Source organism: Cotesia glomerata, linkage group LG2, assembly GCF_020080835.1.
Source record: "Cotesia glomerata isolate CgM1 linkage group LG2, MPM_Cglom_v2.3, whole genome shotgun sequence".
In the NCBI taxonomy this organism is placed as follows: domain Eukaryota; kingdom Metazoa; phylum Arthropoda; class Insecta; order Hymenoptera; family Braconidae; genus Cotesia; species Cotesia glomerata.
Window position 1 is genome coordinate 21,657,731 of NC_058159.1, and position 22,930 is coordinate 21,680,660.

General features: G+C 29.3%; 6 protein-coding genes across 11 annotated transcripts; 4 read left to right on the top strand and 2 right to left on the bottom strand.

The window, feature by feature from the left end:
• The first annotated feature begins 3,040 nt into the window (after window positions 1-3,040).
• On the top strand, window positions 3,041-7,032 carry LOC123259952 (tetratricopeptide repeat protein 39B-like). Its single transcript, XM_044720793.1, has 11 exons — window positions 3,041-3,158; window positions 3,780-3,924; window positions 4,003-4,037; window positions 4,121-4,334; window positions 4,455-4,587; window positions 4,851-4,983; window positions 5,184-5,283; window positions 5,388-5,453; window positions 5,544-6,289; window positions 6,453-6,689; window positions 6,780-7,032. The coding sequence occupies exons 2-11, from the start codon at window positions 3,880-3,882 to the stop codon at window positions 7,021-7,023; spliced, it is 1,953 nt and encodes a 650-aa protein (XP_044576728.1). The 5' UTR covers window positions 3,041-3,158; window positions 3,780-3,879; the 3' UTR covers window positions 7,024-7,032.
• A 393-nt stretch (window positions 7,033-7,425) lies between these two features.
• LOC123259955 (uncharacterized protein YGR130C-like) lies at window positions 7,426-9,510 on the top strand. The gene is made up of 3 exons (XM_044720798.1): window positions 7,426-7,745; window positions 8,404-8,704; window positions 8,774-9,510. The coding sequence occupies exons 1-3, from the start codon at window positions 7,570-7,572 to the stop codon at window positions 9,035-9,037; spliced, it is 741 nt and encodes a 246-aa protein (XP_044576733.1). The 5' UTR covers window positions 7,426-7,569; the 3' UTR covers window positions 9,038-9,510.
• LOC123259954 (GTP-binding protein Rit1) lies at window positions 9,378-11,123 on the bottom strand. 2 transcript variants are annotated; one of them, XM_044720797.1, is made up of 6 exons: window positions 10,983-11,123; window positions 10,536-10,783; window positions 10,396-10,452; window positions 10,160-10,233; window positions 9,880-10,074; window positions 9,378-9,768 (listed from the first exon to the last, which is right to left on the bottom strand). In XM_044720797.1, the coding sequence occupies exons 2-6, from the start codon at window positions 10,750-10,752 to the stop codon at window positions 9,508-9,510; spliced, it is 804 nt and encodes a 267-aa protein (XP_044576732.1). In that variant the 5' UTR covers window positions 10,753-10,783; window positions 10,983-11,123; the 3' UTR covers window positions 9,378-9,507. The 2 variants fall into 2 exon arrangements, with proteins under 2 accessions (XP_044576732.1, XP_044576731.1); XM_044720796.1 differs by lacking the exon at window positions 10,983-11,123 and adding an exon at window positions 10,857-10,954.
• A 118-nt stretch (window positions 11,124-11,241) lies between these two features.
• On the top strand, window positions 11,242-12,997 carry LOC123259953 (BLOC-1-related complex subunit 6). 2 transcript variants are annotated; one of them, XM_044720794.1, is made up of 5 exons: window positions 11,242-11,443; window positions 11,536-11,755; window positions 12,197-12,552; window positions 12,622-12,782; window positions 12,874-12,997. In XM_044720794.1, the coding sequence occupies exons 1-5, from the start codon at window positions 11,342-11,344 to the stop codon at window positions 12,923-12,925; spliced, it is 891 nt and encodes a 296-aa protein (XP_044576729.1). In that variant the 5' UTR covers window positions 11,242-11,341; the 3' UTR covers window positions 12,926-12,997. The 2 variants fall into 2 exon arrangements, with proteins under 2 accessions (XP_044576729.1, XP_044576730.1); XM_044720795.1 differs by having other exon boundaries at window positions 11,327-11,448.
• Window positions 12,998-13,069: 72 nt separating this feature from the next.
• LOC123259950 (E3 ubiquitin-protein ligase PDZRN3-like) lies at window positions 13,070-16,788 on the top strand. Of its 3 annotated transcripts, XM_044720790.1 has the most exons (4): window positions 13,073-13,453; window positions 13,702-15,453; window positions 15,490-16,077; window positions 16,245-16,788. In XM_044720790.1, the coding sequence occupies exons 1-4, from the start codon at window positions 13,433-13,435 to the stop codon at window positions 16,614-16,616; spliced, it is 2,733 nt and encodes a 910-aa protein (XP_044576725.1). In that variant the 5' UTR covers window positions 13,073-13,432; the 3' UTR covers window positions 16,617-16,788. The 3 variants fall into 3 exon arrangements, with proteins under 3 accessions (XP_044576727.1, XP_044576725.1, XP_044576724.1); XM_044720792.1 differs by having other exon boundaries at window positions 13,070-13,453; window positions 13,702-16,097; window positions 16,196-16,372; XM_044720789.1 differs by having other exon boundaries at window positions 13,074-13,453; window positions 13,702-16,077.
• Window positions 16,789-16,819: 31 nt separating this feature from the next.
• LOC123259949 (importin-9) lies at window positions 16,820-22,375 on the bottom strand. 2 transcript variants are annotated; one of them, XM_044720788.1, is made up of 13 exons: window positions 22,357-22,375; window positions 21,555-21,911; window positions 20,718-20,954; window positions 20,159-20,612; window positions 19,821-20,071; window positions 19,327-19,645; window positions 18,934-19,253; window positions 18,645-18,864; window positions 18,289-18,560; window positions 17,787-18,198; window positions 17,528-17,709; window positions 17,298-17,385; window positions 16,820-17,201 (listed from the first exon to the last, which is right to left on the bottom strand). In XM_044720788.1, exons 2-13 carry the CDS (start codon window positions 21,903-21,905, stop codon window positions 16,990-16,992), a joined length of 3,318 nt encoding a protein of 1,105 aa, XP_044576723.1. In that variant the 5' UTR covers window positions 21,906-21,911; window positions 22,357-22,375; the 3' UTR covers window positions 16,820-16,989. The 2 variants fall into 2 exon arrangements, with proteins under 2 accessions (XP_044576723.1, XP_044576722.1); XM_044720787.1 differs by lacking the exon at window positions 22,357-22,375 and adding an exon at window positions 22,212-22,350.
• Between the last annotated feature and the right edge of the window lie 555 nt (window positions 22,376-22,930).

Sequence of the window (22,930 nt, forward strand, 5' to 3'; positions counted from 1 at the left end):
TATATGAAATATATAGATAAATTTTATCATTGGATAAAATTTTATCCTGAATTGAAAAACTGGCCCTTAGAATTTTTTTGTTTATTAAAAAATAATTACAAAAAATAAGAAAAAAAGTTTGAAAAATTAAAAAATTAAAAAAAGTTAACTTTGGTATTATATATCTGGAAGTAAGGACTCAATTTTGTTAGAAATTTGGTTCTTGAATCAAATAAAAAATTGTTATTTGATTAAAACGAAAAATGTTTTGAGTAAGGTAAAAGCCCCAATAGATGATCACGTACCAGTATATGATCACTCCATGTATTTGTATATCTACCCTGATAGCCACAGTTTCAGACCAACCAAGTTGGTGTCAGATAGTTGCCACCAACTTAGCGACAACTTGCGGTCAACTTCCGAATTTGTAACTGTTGGCGCCAAGTTGGCTACAAGTTTCTGAGAAAAAAGAGACCAATCTACTGCCGCAATATGTCGCCAAATTTCTTGAGAAACTTATCGTCAACTTGGTGTGAAAAAGTTTCAGAGCAACTTTTGCCGACAACTTGGTGACAACTTGGTGAACAAGTTGACACCAACCGAGTTACTTTCCAAGAGTTGCCGCCAAGTTGGTGACAAGTTGCGGCAGTAGATTGACAGAAAGTTGCGGCCAACTTGGCTATCAGGGTATATTCACAAATATAGGTATACAAATACATGGAGTGATCATATACTGGTACATGATCATATATTGGGGCTTTTACCTTACAGGAATTTTTCACTTAGTGCACTAATATCCGGTGCACTAATATCCATGGATATTACCGTTCATACACGGAAAAAAAATAATCAGTAGCGTCTACCGATTGGCAATCGGTTGACTCAATCGATTATTTTTTGGTACTCAACCGATTTTATCGGTGCAAGTTACCGATAAATTTCGTTGACTCTACTGATAATATCGGTTTCAATAATTCAGAAGTACACCCTGATAGCCAAGTTGGCCGCAACTTTCTGTCAATCTACTGCCGCAACTTGTCACCAACTTGGCGGCAACTCTTGGAAAGTAACTCGGTTGGTGTCAACTTGTTCACCAAGTTGTCACCAAGTTGTCAGCAAAAGTTGCTCTGAAACTTTTTCACACCAAGTTGACGATAAGTTTCTCAAGAAATTTGGCGACATATTGCGGCAGATTGTTTTTCTCAGAAACTTGTAGCCAACTTGGCGCCAACAGTTACAAATTCGGAAGTTGACCGCAAGTTGTCGCTAAGTTGGTGGCAACTATCTGACACCAACTTGGTTGGTCTGAAACTGTGGCTATCAGGGCACATTCAATATCAATTAAAAATGAGCTCGTCATACTAAAATAAAAAACTCACCTCTTCAAAAAATTAAAAACGATATTTGGTAGATAAGTTGAAATCAAAGTGTAAATAACTTGTTTGCAGATATAACAATAAATTTAGAATGGTTTCAATTAATGTAGGGGAGGGAAGCGGGTGAAACGGGGTACTCAAAAAATTTAGCAAAAGTAGTTTTTTCTTGCAAAAGCTCTCCAAGTATTAAAAAGTATAGTTTAACATTATTTTCGGCAAGTTGAGAAGAAAAAAATTTTATTTTCAAAGAAGTAAAAAAATATTATCTTTTTCTAAAATGTTTCTCAAATAATTTTTCTTGTCGATCATAAAAGAGATTCATTTTTAACTAAGATTTTAAGAGCCTTACCCTTGATTCGATGCCAGTAAAGTTATGCTTCAAGAAATTACTTTATACATTATACTCAATTAAAAACATATGTTGATAATATTATCAAGATTCGTTTTATTTACGAGAAATTTTTCGATAACGAAAAAAAAAAATTTTATGTCATTATAATGATTATATAATCTTCTTTTGCTTAAAAATCATGTTTTACACAAATTTATTTTTATTAAAATAAACCTTCAACACAGAATAAAAATTTTTTTAATTTATTCTCCAATATAGAATAGTTGGAATTATTTTATTTTATTATTTATTGACACCAGATGTACAGCTTGTCTAACAAACTCTGATACATGTGTCGCTTAAATCTACTTTTCTTCACTAATATTATAATTTATTATTTTACTTTGATATTCCAACTTTATAGTTATTCTATCTTACAATTCATAATGCTATATTTAATACTTTTGTGAACTTTGGTTCGCTTCCTTAACTTCAGCTTCTCTGTTCTCCTGATGAAAAAGTATTTTTCTACTTTTTTCCTATTTTCTTAAAGAAAATTCTGACTTCCATAACCGGTGGTGTCCTCTTAGTATTACTTGTTTCTAGCATGCATCAATGTCAGCTCTGTGTAAGTTCTCAGTGAGGCCTTGTAACGCAGTATTCACTTTTTCGGAGCATAATTTTCTGGCTTCGTTGCAACAAAAATTGGTTGAGAGTTTCGGGTTCAATGTCACATACCCTGTATAATTGGTATTGCGAAATCCTTTTTTGTTAGTTTTTCCATAATTACCATATCTTAAGCGGGGCCAGGTCTAGCTATTTCTAATTATTATAATAGCTATTCTATTTAATCCTGAATATATAATTAAAAATTTATGTTTGATCTCCATATGACAGAACTAGAAATTTAAAAATTAATTTAAGCTTGATATAAAAAATTAAAAAATACAAAAATATTTTTAGATCAAGTGCTCTCTTAATCATTATTTCAATGCATTATTTTCAACCTTAATGCCAGTACTAAAATTTAAATTATTTAACGTGACTTACTGTCATTTTAATACGTCATCGTATTCCACATTTAGAAAATTTTACAGCAGACGGTAAGAACGGTTCATTTTTAACATGGATTATAAATGGGATTCGACGGATGAAAATATATTTATTTAAAAATAGTTATTAAGCTATTTGACCTTTAAATTTTTAATATGACTTGAATAATATTATGATTTTATTTTTCAAAAAAAGTCTATTTATCAAATTTTGTGGGATACGACGTATTAGAATGGCAGTATCGATATGTGAAATTAGCGCCGCTGTTTTATAATCACGTGATCAAAGTACTGAGAGCACCTTACCTCGAACGCGCCAGTGCTCACAGTATACAATAGTACACAATAGTACTAAGTGTTGCTTAGTACAGTTATAGTTATAGTTATGAACAGCTGCTGTTGATAAGTTTATTTGATTAGGTTTGTAAGACAATTAACTTATACTTTTCTTATTAAATTTATTTTTTTTTATAATACATGACCTTTACAATATTTAAACAGTATGTGTTTATTTTACAATTATCATTTTGTCTGATAAACGTCATTTATCATTTATCGGCTTTTCAGCCAATTATATACATCCCCGTATTTTTTTTTGTTATTTTTTTTTTCACATCATCAACTACTTATCAATACTTTTTTAATCATCAAAATTTTATTATCTCAGACAAAAATTTCTTCTTTTATTTTATCAATTTTTATCATTAAAAAAAAAAAAATAAATAAAATAACACTTGTCATATTGTAAAACAACAAATTATTGATACTAAAAAAATTTTTTTTCTTAAAATAAGTAATTTATTACTGACAGCAAAGTAGGTGAGATATATTTATTTACTATTTTCAGGCAAAAAAAATAGAGCGGTTTTTTTCTTTTTTTTTATCTTTAATGCTGATAATAATAACAAGTTCGTGTAATGATAACGAGCATCGATAAAAAATAATATGAATAAATACTCAATACAATAAAGTGATAAATATACAAATACCGAGAGGTAATGTAATTATGGTGTTAATCTTTATGCTATTCTGGTTTTACAGTTAAGTACAGTTGTTTTCACGGCCATCGTCTTTACATCAGTGCACTCGGCTTTTTTGTCCATAGTACACGCAATAGCATCACAACAACAATAATAAAACAATGTCTGATATAGATGTAGAAGTGGACGTGGATGGAGAAGATGAGGTCAGTAATAAAATTTAGAAATTTTTTTCTATCATAAATAATTAATGGTATTTTCTTTTATTTAAATGGATTTCACAGTTTCTTGATGCTGAAGATGATGAAACGATTCCAAGGTGCTTTATTATTTTCTAAAATATCTCATTAATTATTGTCATTTATATTGTACGTCTGTATTATTTTATAATTTTTTTCTTAGCCCGCAGGCTTTGCCGTCATCAGAAGCAACTAGCACCGCGACGATGGACTTAGAAACAGCAATCAAAGATGCTAAGCGGGCAACTTCTTTTTTTTTTAATAATGATTTTGCGAGTGCTAAAAAAATACTTGAACCTTGGGCGCACAAGAGTATGTATCACTCCCTGGGAAATAGTGTATTTGCATGTCTTGAAGCTTTTCTAACTTTCGAACAGGTACTTCTTATTGGACTCTAACTCTTCATTTCAAAATTATTTAAATCTTTTATTTATTTAATTTTATCTTTTACTTTAAAATAATTATTGTTAATGGTTCTATATAATATATTTTTCTAGAAACATATAGAAAAGGCTGTGGATACTTTGAAAATTTGTATGAATGTTTGCTCAAAGCACCGACGTCACGTAACACTTACCCAGAATATCGGGAAAATGGTGAAAAAAACCAACTACAACTTGTACACAATCGGTTGAGTATTTTATAATATTTTTATTTTTTAATTTATAATTTAATTGCTGTCGGTGTGTATGTTTACAAATAATTTAATACGACTATAATTTTTTTTTGTTACCACAATAATGACTTTAATCTACGAAAAAATTGATGGCTGATAGAGCAGTCATTTAAATTTATAACAAATGGACATACACTCTGGCATAAATATCTACAATTAAATTTTTTATTGCATGACTATGAGAAATTTAATAACTAAAATAATAAGCGTATTACAGAGGAGATACATGCTGAACTATGCTATGCTGAGTCACTATTATTGAAGGCGATGCTTACATTTGTCGAAGATGAAACTCTTGTGAGTTTTGTCAAAGCCGGATTAAAAATACGTACATGCTACCTTATTTACAAGTAATGATATTTATAAATTTATTCATCAATTATAAATTATAATTTACAATAATTGTTGTAACTTATATTCATAAAAATTGACAATTTATGCTATGCATATTATAACTTTTTCTCAACTATTTCTGTATTGCATAACAATAATTAATAACTTTTTTTTCCATTTACCCGTACTTATTTTTAATAATAAAAATAACAATCAGAGAATGTTTGACAATTCTTACATCACGGAAATGGAAAAATGATATTGAACGGGTACACTTTGAAAGTGGTGTACATATGGGAATTGGTACTTTTAATTTGGTACGTTTATAATAATTAATTAACTACTTAATTTTATGTGTGTAATCTTAATGTAATTTTTTATTTAATAATTTGTATGTAAGTAACAAAATAATTTATTTTAGATGATATCACTTTTACCAGGACGTATTATTAAACTATTAGAATTTATTGGATTTTCTGGTGACAAGGTAAAATTAATTTCTTATAATTACACATTTATAATTATAAACTTATTAAATGTCATTGAAATAATAACATTGACATAAAACATTTCAAAGATCAATGGATTAACGGAATTAGAAAAAGGATATGAAGATCGTAGAGGATTACGTCAAGTACTTTGTGCAATGACACTATTATCGTACCATCTAATAACGTCATTCGTACTAAGTCACCGCGATGGTGATCTCGACTGGTGTGATAAGGCATTAAAAAACGAATTGCACCATTATCCAGACGGTGTCTGGTTCTTGTTTTTCAAAGGTCGTCTCGAATTTATGAAAGCCAATATTGAAAATTCGATCCAGTGGTATGAAAAATCATGGAAAAGTCAAAATATATGGCCACAATTCCACCATTTATGTTTCTGGGAGCTCATGTGGGCACATTGCTGTCAACAAGACTGGGATTCGGCATTATTTTACGCCCAGTCGCTGGCTGAGCAGTCCAACTGGTCGCGTACTATTTATTTGTACCAGCAAGCTGTGCTGATGATAATGAAACAGCAGCAGAATGAAAAGGATCAGCCCCAAAAAGTTTCTTCCGCTGCCGACCTAGAAAAAATTAGTAGTTTGATGACCCAAGTACCTACATACAAACAAAGAATAGCTGGTAAATCATTGCCTATGGAGAAGTTTGTAGTTAAAAAATCCGAAAGGTATTTTTCACAAAATAAAACTCTGGTTCTTCCTATTTTTGAGTTGATGTTTGTGTGGAATTTATTCCGCATTATTGGAAAGCGTTCGGACCTAATAGTTGATGTTTATAAAATAATTGAAGCTGAAGAGAAAACTTTAAACCAAACGTAAGAAATTTCTTTATATTTTTTAATGCTCTTTTAAATAAGTCCAATGACATACTTATTTTTATTAATACTTTAAGTGTTCATAAATATAGATTGTACTTATTTTAAAGTGAATTTAATAGAGGATGAATGCATATAATTTTATTTATGTAACAATTTACAGACAAAAACAGAAATATACGGCCGATAATTTAGGATTATTATTACTAATAAAAGGAACATGTTTACGTCAAATGAAACTTCCTCTACAAGCAGAAGATTGTTTGAAACGTGTTATTGAAATGGAAAAAGAAATTAAGGAAGATTGTTACCTAGTTCCTTACGCTATGGTTGAACTAGCGGTACTCGCGCGTGATAGAAATGATAATCAAGGAGCTGTCAATCTTTTAGAAGACGCAAAGTATTTATTTTTTTTTTTTTTTTTTGTGAATCTGCTTATATTTTAGCTAAAATAATATTTATTGATCGAAATATTTTTTTTTGTTTTCAGAAAAAATTATACAGGATATTCATTAGAGTCAAGATTGCATTTTAGAATTCATGCTGAATTGATGGATCTCAACAATCAAACCAGTAATTCAATAACGCCTACATCTGCTATCGTCAGATCCGGCAGTTTAAAATCTTCGTGCTCATCAGCAGCGAACTCTAACACTAAAATTGCTACGACATTAAATGATGACTCAAGAGTTTTAGTAACAAAATTCACCAAAATTACTGAATTAAATAGTTGAAGTCTAAACCAACTTTTTTTTTTTTTATTTTTTTTTTTAATATATATATATATTAATTTCATTACACAGCAATTGCGTGTTCAAAGATCTTTTTATAAGTTATTAAATCATTTATTAATATATAAAGATATTATTTTATTAGATATTATATTCATAGTATATTAATACAAATGGCATTACTGAAAAAAATTATTTATTAATATATAAACGATGTAATTATTTATAAATATTTGTGTATATGAAGAAAAGAAATGAATTAATTTATGACATTAATATTTATACAGTAAATATAAAAATGATGAATAAATAACTTTACATTTATATCAATGTCAAATAATTATTTATCTACTGAGTTTTACGGTTTCACGTGACTTGATATTCTTGATATTTGTTACTATACATAAATCTACAGTTAGTTTTTTGATGGAGATTATTTACTGTGCTGAGATTATCAAACAAAATATTATTAACTACCAAAGTTTATGTGTTTAAAAAAATTTAATTGAATTATTATTTTGTTAATAAGTATTAAGGAAATAAGGTATTATGGTTTTAGATGGATTGAGAGGCGGTGGAAGCGGTGGAAGATTTCCATCAACATTTTCGGTTATTATACTTTTTATAGTCTGTTTTATTGTAACATGTAATTGGTGGAGCTTGTCAACTGAGAATATTGAATTAATTAGTCAAGTTGATCAATTACAAGAAAAACTTAAAACTAGGTAAAAAATTCAATTTTTTTTGGAAATTTAACTATCATTTATTTATTTTCATGATTATTTATTCAACTCTGTAGTAATTAATTTTTTAGAGTTGATATTAGCAGTAAATTTTTATTGTTCTTTATGTATATTGAAATTGACATATCGACCGTATGCAAGGAAATTAAAAGTCATTGAATTTCTAACTGTACTAAAAATAACAGACGTAATAAAATTTTTTATTTTTTTACCAATATTGCATTGTCAAAAAAATTAGCAAACACTTGACAATTTTTTTGATTTTTAAAACAAATAAATGATTGCTAAGAAAACACTTTTAAAAAAATTACATCAAACACTTGTTGAAACATCTACAAGTGTAGAAGTGGAATTTTTTAGAAAATTTTTTTTTATAATAATTTATTTATTTAAAAAATCCTAGAAATTATCAGATATCATCTAATTTCAGTATGATAAAATAAACTAGGCCTAGAAATTTATTTTTAGAATATTGCATTTATAATTTTTTAGAGCTATACTTGAGATATACTTTAATTGAAAATAATCTTATAGAAATTACTTTGTAATTTTATATACATGTAAATAGATTTAATTTATTTTATCGCAAGTAAATTTCTTGCCTGATGTTTTTCACTAATTTTTCTTCATTCTTTACTAGTATTGAAGAACGTGACAAGTATCAAAGTATTGATGATAATCTCAAAGAGCGCTTAAACGATGCTGAAAATAAAGTAGCGATGATGCATGTCCGTTTGCAGAATCAAAATGAGTTGAAGAAACAAAGCGATGAATTGAGTGTTTCACTTTCCATGTGCAAAAGTGAACTTGATTCGTTGAATAAACTGGATGTCACCAAAACGGCAACGTTAGAAGCACTGAGACTTGAAAAAGATCGGATTTCTACGCAAATTTTATTAAAGAAACAAGAGATTATTAATCTCATGGCTGATGTCAATCAAGTATGTACATTAATTTTTTTATTTTCATTTTTTTAGCGTACTAAAATATTAATATTATTCATTTTATAGACTAATACTGAATTGGACAAATTAAAGAAAACTTGCAACAGCAACAAAAAAAATAATGAAAATATAAAAGACTTATTACCAAATAATGGTGATGTTTCAAATGAATTGGAAGAAAACTCACTATTAAATAATGAAGAGAACACCAATAAAAAATTAACAAATGAAAATACAACACTCAAAGCGGTAAATAAAATGACTGAGTTACCAGATATTGTCTACAATTTAATAAAAAATAAAACTAAAAAAAATGATAAAATTAAATAAGTAAATTAATAAATTTTTATACTCGGAAAGTATTTTGATTAAATAGTTATTTATTGCACACCACAATTAAATTTACATTTTTCGTCTCAATATTTTTTGTTAATCTTTAATATATTTATTGTGTAAAATAAATATCTATAAAATTACATCATTATTCAACTAATACATACTTCAAATATGTATATTTTTTTCTACATGTAATATTATTAATAATGGTTAGTGGCCATTTAAAATATTATTGTTTATCCTACAACACGCAATATTGTCTCTATCGATGATTTATTAAGATAAACTATTTATAAAAAAAAATTAACATTAAAAATATAAAATAATAAACAATTATCAAACAAATTATTTTATAATAAAACGATTAAAAACTATCTAGGTATACAGTCAAAGTGTGTAAAGTAAATCACAAGCTTAGGAAATGAATATCATTTGAGATAAGTAAAATAAAATTAAATGCTTTTTTATGGTTTTTGTATATTTCTATTTTTCCTACGGAAAATGAAAGCAAAAATGGAACGCAGTCTCCTCCATCGGCTGTGTGACGACGAATGTTTCTTTTGTGCACGCGTTGTACTGTCATTGTCTTGATTACGCTCTTTTAAGCGTATTTGTATTACGAGAGAATAAAAAGCATCGTCTATAAATTGTCGAAGTGCAGCGGATGTCTCAAAAAATGGACATCCCAATTGATTTGCTAATACTTTACCTTCTTCAGTTGTTACCTTAAATAATTTATGGTATTACACAACAATAAAAATTAAATGAAGAAATGATGATTTTTAATTTAAAAGCATTAATTAAAAATCCAAGCTAAGTATAAGTTTAAAAAGTACCTTGCGTTGTGATTGTAAATCAAATTTATTACCAACCAATACTAAAGGAATATATTCTTCATTAACACGTACACGTGATATTAATTTACGATATTCAGGTACTTCTTGGAAACTATGTCTATCTGTTACTGAATAACATATCATAAAACCTTCACCACATCTCATATATTGATCCCTCATAGCTGTAAATTCAATCTACCGCAAAATAAAAATAGTAATTATAGATTTATTTATAAAAAAAAATATTATTCTTGAAATATAAATAGTCATTTATTATTACCTGTCCAGCAGTATCTAAAATATCTAAAAGAGCTGCCTCACCGTCAATAACTGCTTGTTGTCTGTATGAGTCCTCTACAATATTCATTTAATTCCAGCAGCATTAGCAAGACAAACTATTTTATTATCAATATAAATTTTTAATTTATCATTTATACTAAATAAAACACTCTGGTAAACTATCCGATCAACTAAAATAATAGTGTCATGTTAATATTTCCAGCAATCAATACTCACCAATAGTTGGATCATGATACTCAAGAAAACTGTGGGTTACAAATTGAAGTGTGACAGCTAAAAACCAAATAACATTTCATATAAATTTATAGTATAAGTGATGACTGATGGTTTATTGGTTTTAAATAATATAAAAGTACCTGATTTTCCAACGCCTCCATCCCCAAGTACAACAATTTTATAAATTCTAGGCTGCACACAACGTGTATTAAGCTGAATGACATCCGTAGAAAGTGGTAAATCCTGTCTTTTATCATCAGCTCCTCCATTCTGGTGCTGCTGATTATTACTTGTTGATTCATTTTTTTTATAGTCGTCATTGTGATTCAATTTGTTCAAGTCTCCACATATGTTCATTGATTCACAAACTTTAAATACCTCTTACACTCTGCAATCAGTAAATCACTTTCATTAGTTAATATAATATATTTAATTAATTAATTCAAATAATATAAATATACCTGTTATTGCGGCGTGACAGTATTTACATATAAAATAATAATAATGATAATACTTGTGACAATAAAACAAAAATTTATTTAGGTCTATGACAATTAAATTTGTAATTTAATTGAAATTAAACTCACGCTCATTTTTATCATCAATAAATGTGTCATTATGCAATTAAATTTTATCTACTAAATATTGCTTTTTTTTTAGTGTCACTTACAGTTAAAATTGTTACGCGCATTGTTTAAATTATTGATCATACCTATTTCTTCTCATATATACCTATTAAAGGTATCTATACTTACCTACCTGTGCTTATACATTTATACTTATATATATGTGGGTGTGATTGGGTGTGTTAATACTCAGAACTAAAATTCGAGAATCGATATAATATTATTTAGCTCGACTGCGTCAAGAAAAGTAAATAAAGAACTGTCAATTCGTTTGATATTTATTTTTTATTATAAATTTATAGAATAAATAAATACAAAAAATGGAGTCAATAGCAGGAAAAATTGAAGAAGCAAATGGGCAATCACAGAAAAATCAAAAGTTAAATTCCTCTGGAGTGACAGCTGATTATGATCATGATCGAGTAAGGTTAGATTATTAGTAGTATTTATTATTTATCGTTTACCTAATAATAACAAAACGTTTTCTTTATTTTGTTTTTTCATGGTAATAAAGCCGCAAGAAATGACAGCTTCGTATTCGGAAATATCTTTTGATTCCCAGCAATCATCACCGCCTGTTTCTGAACTACGGTCGCTAGTTCTTGGTGATGATGACGATGATATTGATGATGACAATGACATTCCTGGATTGCCGGATCATTTGGATGACGATTTTAAAGCTAACTATGATTCAGCTACTCCCCATGATAGACCGGCTAAACTAAAATTAAAAGGTATAATTATTTGAATATTTTTTAAGTTAAAAATTTTAATTTATTAATGATACTGAATTTAATAGACATCTAACAATTTTTTAAATTTCTATAACATAAATCTATATCATAAATTATGATAAAAAAATTTTAGTTAAAAAATCCTACTTGTAAAAATTTTTAAAAATTGTAAGTGTGAATTAAAAAAAAATTTTTTTTATAATTGGTAAAAATTCAAAGAATTCTCAAATGTCTGCTCATTTCAGTATCATATTTATTACGCGTGAGATAATTAGAATTTAATGTCAATGTATTAAAATTCATTACTGTAAAATTCTTTTATTATACTCAGAAAATTCTTTATATTAAATTGACATCAAGTTATAATCATTTATCATCCAATATTTGTTTTTTTTCTTTTAATGATTAGTAATGTTAATACTAATAATAAATTTTATTTAGAACCAACGAAACCATTTACTCAATCAGACTATCGTAAGGCGATGGGTTACCTCAGACTCGAAGCAGGAACTGTAATGCAAGACGGTGACATGGTTTTATTCGTCGCTGAAGATTTAGAAAACAAAATAAAATTATCAAGTCCAATTACCTCGAGTACTAGCAGTAAAAAGAGCGGAGAGTTATCATTTTCAGGTTCATCTCGTAGTTCTACGCCCTGCCTTTATAGACAAGCATTGAATCCTCAGTTGCCTTTACCAGCAGATCACAATGTTTTAAATGAGTTAGAACTAGAGGCTAGAAAAATAGCGACTTCTGTTGATTCATTGACTGAAAATTTAGCTGCTATTTTGCACAGTGTGAGTCATTAAATAATATTATTTATTAATCATATGTTAAAAATTGATTCACTTGTTATATTTTCACAGGCTTCTGCAGTTACTGTCGATTGTTTGGAATCATACAGAGATGCAGTTTGTAAAACCTGTGATGGAGTAGATCATAATATTAAATCAATGTACCAGTTAATGGCAAAATCTGAAGAATTATCGAAATCGATGGGTTCTATCTACAAATTGGCCGATCAAATGTACTAGATTAAATATTTTTTATTAACTTTCTTCCTGTATTTTTTTTTTTTTTTAACTGTTATTAATTAAACTATTATTAATTTGTTACAGAAAAACAATTAAACGACTACTAGACTTATTCGAAGGAGCTATTAACTTTTGAATTTAATTCAAAGCCTGTGACAATTAATGTATAAATAAAATATAAATTATAAATAAATTATTTGTTCATCTGCCTCCCGTGATTTTTTTTTAATTCAGTTGGTAAAGCCAGCGCATGAGTTATTAAAAAAAAAATTGTTTATTTTCATTTGTTTATCTTGCAGAACATGGCAACAAAACTAAAAAAATGATTGTGTCTATATTTGATACCACTATAATGCTTTTTGTGTATTTGAATGCGTAGGTGGAGTTAGAGGAGAAAGGACGCCATAACATATATATGTATATGTGCAACAGTACAGAGCCAAAGAGTAATTTTTTTTTATAACCTCCACCAAATAAAATTATAGAGTAGTCGAACAGTCATGTACTTATAATTATAATGACATAATATTTTTCACACTAACTTATTAACAATAATTATTAAATATATCTTTATTAATTAGATTATCTAAAGGTAGTTGTATAAATATTATACAGTAAAGTAATTAGTGTTTTGAATCTAAAAATGGACCTCGTAATATTGAAGGTAAAAATGAGTGTTAATTAAAAAATTAGATATTCAATCATTTTAATACTAGTAATAAATATGTCAACAATCAATAAATTTAAACATTGTATGCAAAGTTTTTACGTTCAGATTTTTTACAATTTTTTTTTCCAATTATATCTACTTTATTAATAAAACTAAATTAATTATTGGACGTTTGTTATTTTCAATTTTCATTTTCATAAAAGTAATAATTGTAATTTATTCATTTAATTTTTATCTGACAGGTAAACGGTAAAGATGTTACAAATTCTAGTCATGAAGATACTTTAAAAATTTTTAAAACCGCACAAGAACCAATTCTCATAGAAGTAATACGTATGCAGCCCAATAAATGTAAAAATTCAGATAGCAATGATGTATCAATAAATACAATAGTCAACCATCCGCAGCAGCAAGTAACAAGTACCAAGAAATTATCTCCGATAGCAACAAGTTGTACATCAACTGGAGTACAGACAGATTTAGCAGGGTTTATAAATGTTGATGATGACGATTATTTTTATAATTATTTTGTTTACGAGGACGACGTCGATGTTAACTACGAGATAGCGCAAGAACAAGATGAGGACGAGCTTGACGTAGATGACAGAGAAGCTGTAGAAATAAATGACTATTTATCAAATGCGAATGAAGATTATCATCAACTGGAGTCTTATAAACCAGAGGATGGTGACGTTGGTGGTGCTGATGACGTTTATCTTGAAGAAATAACCCTAAGGAAGAGCAAGAGCACTGAAAATCTTGGTCTAACAGTATCGTACAACTATGACATTACTTCTGACCGCAACAATCCAACGGACATAACCGCTGTTGCCTATATCTCCGAAATAGCTCGCGACAGTTTAGCTGCACGAGACGGTCGCTTGAAGGAAGGGGATCAAATTCTTCGGATAAATGGCCGTGATATTGTAAATAAAGAACAAATTGATAAGATTTTTTCACAAACGCAGAATAATATTGTTAATATTCTCATCAGCCGGTGTGTTGGTCAAAATACACCGCCACCCGCACCGCCTTCCTCTTCTATATCGTCGTCGTTGAATAATATCGATGACCCATCAGTTGCAGGAGAAGCAGATGAACACAGTCCGGCTTATCAGAACAGCATGATCGAATTATTGATGCGACAACAGAAGCAATTTGAAAATTCAAAAAAAAGTCTTCCAAATGAAACAAATGATGATAACAGTGATAATAAAATATTAATTCCACCTCAAGTGCCATTTCATAATAATTTACCATTATCAACGTCATCATTGTCATCAGCAACACCAAAAAATCCCAACAAGCCATTTAATAAAACAGCTCAGCACCATAGTTTAACAAGTAATTTTAAAGAATTAAAAGAACTTAAGAGGTTTGAAGATTTGTCTATCAATAAGAAGTCAGTAACTGGCTTAGTGACATCAGTAGCAGTAGCAGCTGCTGCAGCGGCTTGTAATAGTGACACTGAACATATTTATGAAACAATTCCAGAGAGTGACAGCGAGCCGATTTATTCCTCACCGTATGAGAGTCAATACATGCCACGGGCATACGACTTAAATCAGCAGCAGCATAATCAGACAAAGTTGTCAACCAAGAACAGCAGCAGTTCCATCGAAGAAAAAGACAGCTCGAGCGCTTATAACACAGGCGGTGAATCTTGTAACAGTAATCCGCTGCTGCTGGAGCTCTACAGAAGCGATCGCGATGGTGACGAGGGAACTATGGTACTCAATTCATTTGATGTTGGATCTACATCAACTGTGATAAAGTCTCCGGGTACTCCAATGTCCACGCCAATGAATTGTCGAGTTAAGTCTTTGGATGTGACGCCTGTTACGAGGTCTAACTCATCTTCTTCATCATTGTCAATAGTTACATCGCCTCGTCAACCGATCCCGAAGAGTCTACTGAGTCAGGAAGATAAGAAATTGTTATCCGAAGCACATCATCATCAGCAACAACAGCAACAGCAACAACAACAACAACAACAACAACAACAACAACAACAACAACAACAACAGCAGCAGCAGCAGCAGCAGCAACAGTGTCATCACAACCATTATAATTATCGTCATCAATACTATCATCATCATCATTACCATAATTATCACAACAAACCGATATTGAACCAAAACTGCCCATCAATGCAAGACGATAATCGTGATTTAGTCGGTACTAATAATCGTGATGATATTTTGTATACGAATATTGATAATGATAGTAGTAAGCATACGACAATGATATTACAGCAGCAAATTTTTACTCAAGCACTTAATCGTAAAAATTTTATAACCAATCGTAATACCTGCGAGGGTGAAAGAGACATAAGAATTAAGAATTCAAAGTCACATGGAAAATTTCAAGCACCTAATTTAACTCAGTATCATTTTATTGGCAGTAGTCAGCAGATGCAACGTAATACTGCAAATGAGGATAACACTGGTGGCAAATGCGACCCAAGGATGGAGTGGAAAGTTAAGCGTAGACCTGATGGGACTCGTTATATTGCAAGACGTTCTGTTAGGAATCGCTTGTTAGGTAATCGTACTCTTGAGATTTTTGAAGAGCGTGCTGGTCAGACCACTGAAGATGATACAGTCTCTGAAATTAAGGTATATTCATGTTTTTAAAAGTTCATACTCGTAAAACTAAAAGAATGTTTGGTTCAGCTGACTTAGGAGTTGATCTGATGAAAATAATTGGGAAATTTTTCTCTTTTTTAATTTTTAGGTTTAGAATAAATCTACTAAAAAGTTAAAACGAATAATTATTGTTACAGCTTGGACGTTATTGGAGTAAAGATGAAAGAAAAAGGCACATTGAGCATGCGAGACAACGAAAGCTAAAACATCAGGCAGCTATGCTACCACCAACCCCACCAACTACTCTAGTATCTCAGCAACATTTGAAACGGCGTGATTTTAATTTTGAGCATCGTTCTGATGATCCCGTTGCAACTGCAGCAGCAGCTTCAACCAAAGAATTGTCTAAAAAGTTAATTCAAGATGCAGTAATGACTCATGTTAACAGAATTGAAGATAATCATGACGACGACGATGGTATTGGTGGTGGAGGTAATGCCGCTGGGGAAGACGATGAACTTACGATAAATGGAAAATTAAAAGGCTTATTATCCGTAACTACTGTCTAATGTATATAATATGAATTAGCTATTATTTTTATGTTATTATGGATTGTTTTGTGTATGTATATAGTTATAATTTAAAGCATGTGTGTTTAATGATTTTTTTTTTTTTTTTTTTTTTTTTAATCAGCTTATATCAGAGTAAAAAACAAATACATTGTTATTATAGTAATATAGAAAATACTTATTTTAATTGAACGTTCTTTAAATATTAATACATAACTGAATTACCGCAAATGCAAACAAAGACTAATTTATAGTTAAAAAAAATATATATATCAAACGTTACTGTATTTATTTGTTGTTATAATCATATATATCTCGAATTATTATATATATAATATATATTTTTTATTATAATTATTATTTAACGGGCACTTTAAATGCATGGCGAACTGATAATATTGAGACTTGTTAAAATTTTGCGTTCCATTGGATTTAAATGTTGTATGTAAACTGGAAAACAATGGTGTTGTGAAAAATTTGTTAGAAAATCACGTAAATAATTATTAAGGTTCAAATGGTAAATTGAATCCTCAAGAAGATCTGAATCTGTTTCTTCCTCCAGTGTTTTATCGTCATCCATTATATCTACAAAAAAAAAAAAAATATGCACATACAATATGTATGAAAAAGTATTTGTATTGTTTTCTGTTTATTGGTTAAATAAATAAAAATTAAACATACTCATCAAATGAGTTGCACCACCTGGATCTACCCAGCAATTTTCGCCATAAGTCGTACCATCTCGTCGGTCCTCTTCTTCATCAGAATCCTAATTTAATAACAATTAATTTGTAAATATTTTAATCAATTTTATAATCTTTTAATTAATTAATTTGGTTTTTGTTTAAATTTTTGTGTGTATTTGTAGAAAAATTAAAAAACTTTCCACAATTATGAATTTTGTTTTTTACCTCAATGTCTTGGGTCACATCCTCATCATCTTCTTCACCAATCCCAGCGTAATCAGCTTCGATGTTATTTGATAACTCGTTAATTATTAATTTAAATACCTTAACAAGAATTGGTATCATAGTCCATTGGAATGGCTGAGATTGTGTTTTACTTCTAGTTGTTCTGATGTTATCGTCATTAGCTATTCCATAAGAATTGATCAATTGAAAATAGTTCTTGTATGATTTACAAATTAATCAATTAAAAATAAACAAGTACCTGTAAATACTTGGTCGCCTCTAACAGTAATTTCATTAAGTCGAAAATCATCAGGACGTGTAACACCATGTTCAAGGATTTTTGATAAAGCAACTACAGTTACTTTTCTAACGTAAGTTCCAAAAAATAACTGCTGTCTCTGAACCCATTCTGTTAAGACGAATGCCAGAGCACTTTCTCCTGTCGGACCGGGAACTGTCGACAAGAAATTCAGCACCGCATCAAATTCAGCGTTTAACAAATGCGCATAAACCATTATCAAACTCTGCATAACTGTCAATGTTTCAGCTCGTTGCATTTTACTTAGTACTGCTTTGAGTAGCAGATCTAAATTTTCTCCCAAGTTATTACCAACTTTTTTTATAAGAGTTATAACCAGACGACCTACAAATGTTGCCGTGAATTCACTGGACTAAAAATTGATTTATAAAATTAAACATTTTCAAATAAATTTTTTATGAATTTTTAGTTTAAAAAAAAAAAAAAAAAAAATTATACTAACCTGAGGATTGAGTAATTGAGCAACTATTTGCAGTACGTAGTGCAATCCTGTACGTCCTTCACTGTCCCGATGATCAATTATTTGTCTTGCACCAACCAACAAATACGTACGTATAAGCTCACCACCACTCTGGAGTATTCCATTGTCATCAGAGTTAAGGATACAATGACATGCTGCTGGAAATGCTGTTTCAATTAAACTATTGTTCAATGGTTGAGGTGAAGATTTAACAAGGACTTGTAGAACATCCAGAGCTTCTCCTCGAGTACCCTCTTAAATTAAAAGAAAAAAAAACTTCTATCTGTTCTACATACTAATGAGACAAAGTATAAAATTAAAAATTGTAATCTAATTACCATCAATATTTTTTCCAACTGGATTAACAGTAAGCATACTAACTAAAGTTGGAACCAATCGATTTTGCAATGGAACTATACATCGTGGATTTTCAGTTAATTCTTTGAATATATCTTGACAAAGTGATAAAATTTCAGGATCACTTTGAAATTTGAGAAATACTGCTATTGTAAGTGGACATATTTTACTTTCGACACTCGCTGTGAAATCTTTATCTACCTACAATCAAATCATAAATTTATTAATATCTTTTTTTATTCAATAGAAAAAAAAAAATCATAAAATTACCGCAATTAAAATAGAAAATGTCTCCATAATAAGTGTGAGTATTTCAGTGGATGCTTGATTAACAAATCCGAAAAGCTCTTCAAATATCACAGACAAATGTGGGCGTATAATATCCCGGGTCATGAGAGTATTCGTATTAACAGCAGCTTCACAAAACCAATATACTGCTTTAATAGAACTCATGCGAATACAGAGGGGCTGATTTGCTGGTAGACCAACGACAGCTGCTTCTAAAAACCGGGCACTTATTTCTGGAGGTATTTGATTTGCGTAGCGGCCTCCGAGGCATAAACAACGACCAATCAGATAAGGATGAGCAGCTTAAAATTTTTTAATATATTAATAATTACAAGTAAATGATATGTAATGTGGAAATAAATATAAAGTAATTACTTGGATCATTGAGGATTCCATCTAAAATAATAGTATTCAAAAATGCTACAAGATCAAAACGCAGAGTACCCTCTTGAATGTGTTCAATAACTTGCTCTTTTGCGATACTCAAAGCTAGAATAGCGGATTCACATATTTTCCAAGAAGGCGATGAAGACCAGGGTGATGATAATGATTGAATTGAACTGTTATTGTGGATACCATTGTTTTGGTGGATATTTCTATTACAAACTTGCATTATATTTACAGCCTCGATATGTCTTGTTATAACTTCACAAAGAGCGTTTATTGATGTATCTTCTGAATAACCTATTAACGACTGTAATAAATATATTAGATTATTTATTTTTGTAAATTCCGAAATTCTTAAAATTTTCTTATATTTTATATATATATATATATATATATAGAAATACATATCAATAGATAAGTACTTGAAGCGTGATATGAGTAAAGCACTATAATTAATAATAAACAATTTAAATTAAACGTACTGTTAAAAGATCCTGAGCAGATATACGAACGTTGTAGGAAAACACGGTTTGTTCATCTTCTTCAACGAACTGACTAGGATTTGTAGTCCACAACTCAACTTGTTCATGAGTGATTTGTATAAATATTATCAAATAATACATTGCTTCTTGCACTGAATTGATAATTAAATTCGCAAAGTTTTTGTGCTCTACCAAGTTGTGGATAAAGTCGAAAGTGGCAATAATTAAATTATTGAAATTAATTATTTCTCCTAGAAAATATAAAAAAGTTAGTAAACTCATAAACAAATATATAAATAATTAAGTACTTTATAAAAAATAAATCCATGTAGACTCACCATCTGAGTCTACAACAACATTCTCCTTGACATCGTGATCATCGTCACCATCTCCGCTGTCATCATGACTTAGTGGTACTCGGGTTATTCTCCTCGACAAAGTCTCCGAAGCTACGGATTCTTGTTGATAAATTTTAGCACTTTCTATAAACGTTTCCCAGACCGGAGGTAGAATTTGTGGTAAATACGGCGTAACAAATTTCGGTAACTTGGTAACTAGACAGTTGATAGCTTTTATAATATCTGTTTTGAGACCAATATCACAGGTAGGCGTGGTGTGAGACCCGTCCGAGGAGTTTTCTCTCAGACAAGCGACAAATTTTTCACAGAAAACTGGTATCACTGGTTTTAAACAAGTCTCAACAAAAGCCTTGTGGTAAATTCCTGTCGAGCCAACTAATGATGCTATTGTTGTAAATATTTCAACTGCTCTTCCTCTTGTTCTAATTGAATACTGAATATTGATAAAAAAATTGAAATTATATAATTCAGTACGTGTCATAAGAGTAAAATTGGATCAACTGACGAAAAAATAATAATAGAAAATAAATATACTTACACTTTCAGTGATAAAAATTCTGTACATTTCTTGAAGAATAATTGGACCAACGCTGGGAAGATTATCATCTGATAAGTCACGAGTAAATTCACTCAACACTCTCATTGCTCCATGTACAGCATATTCACTTTGGGCACCGTTCAAACAATTAACCAGGATATCAAAAAGCCCTGGCCAATTTTCAGGCCAATCCCAGTGGGCTATTGCAGCTATTGCATATGCAACTGATACTCGTACCTACAATTTATCAATAATTATTATTCATTATTATTCATATATTAAAAATTATATTGAAAAAACATTCAAGTGATAATATGAATAATTTATAGTGTCATAACTAATATATCGATACTACGATTCTAATACGTCGTATCCCACAAAATTTGACAAATTGATTTTTTTTGAAAAATAAAATCATAACAATATTATGCAAAACATATTTAAAATTTAGAGATCAAATAGTTTAATAGATATTTTCATCCGTCGAATCCCATTTAATCAATGTTAAAAATTAACCATTTTTATCGTCTACTGTAAAATTTTCTAAATATGGGATACGATGTATTAGAATGGCAGTATCGATATTTATATTAATTGAAATGATACTGAAATTGAGAAACATCTGATAATTTTTAAAATTTTTCTAACAATTAGATCACAGCAGGAAAAATTTATTTAAAAAATTTCATCTTTATTAGCTCTGAAAAATTGTAAATGTAATTTTTTAAAAATAATTTTCTAGACCTTGTTCATTTTTCAAGAAAAATAAAAAAATTGTCAAGTGTCTGCTAATTTTAGTGTCATTAATTAAAATGATTGATTTTTACAAATAATCACCTTGCTGATAGATTCATGAAGACCAAGAGGTAGTAGTTCTTTTATTTTCTCCTTAGTGGTAGGTTTAATTTCAGGAGATCGGAATTTTTCAGCAACAGAGCACCAATGTGTCTCGACATACTGCTTCAGCAAAACCGATGACAGCTGCCTAATAGCGAGAGGTCCATTAACGTCGACGACAAATTCTGTTAGATGAATTCCGAATTCGTCAGTAACTTCCAATGCCTGAATCCTCTGCTCAGCAGCTTGCCGAGTATCACGGTGTGGAGATAAAATGCCGTTTAATGTCTCGTAAAGAGCTTCCTTCAGCGAATTTTGTACATCACGTGTGTTCATATTCATTGCCATCATTAATTACTGAAATCAAAATTAAAGAATAAAATTTACCGGCTTTAGATTTTCATATTTTTTTTATTATGAATCAACCTTGCTTATAACCAATAATTTTATCGTGGCATGATCTGTAAATCAAGTTAAATAAAGTTAGAGGTTATAATCAAATTAAATTAACTAACAAGCTATCGAAAAAATCATTAGAAAATATATTGAAATTTTTAAATTAATCAATGTTAAAAACTATTTGAAAATAAATGTCCGTTGACTAAGTGATTATTAGCAAATAATAATAAATATGTTTGTAGTAGACATTCCACCCACCTATAGATGTAATGATCGTGTTTAATGATTATTTTAAAATTAAATTACTCTATTTAATAGCAATAGTATGATAATTATATAAACAATATATAAAATTATAAAACTTAATTCAATCCATCCACAATGACATTTTATGTAAACGTACTTTATATCTTAAATGAGAAAATTTTTTTCATAATAATTGAATGGAAATCATATACCAACACAATTTATTGTTGTGAAAAATGAAGCTTAAGGTTTCAATAGTTGGCAACACATTAATTTCACGAATATTACAAAATGAATATTTTTATTTTATTAATTTCACAATGATACAAAAATCAGTGAGCATATAGGTATCTGATAATTATTTTTATTTTTATTATAAAAAAAAAAATTTACACTTGTAATACTTTTGAATTTTTAGATGTGAAATTTTTGTATTATAATTTAATTGATATAAAAATCTAAAAAATTGACAGATATCTATTAATTTCAATATCAATAATTTTATTTGTAATTCTCGGATTTTTTTATTAACTTTTATATTAAGGGGGTTCTCTAGTTTGACGGTCTGAATTTTAGGCATTTTTTTGGGAATTTTTTTTTTGACGAACAATAAAAAGATAGAACTTTGAATTTTTCATCATTTGTTTATTGTTATTTGAAAATTATATAAAACAAATTTCAAATAAAAATATCCGTTAGAATGGAAGTTATACCACTCTGAAGACGCCTGG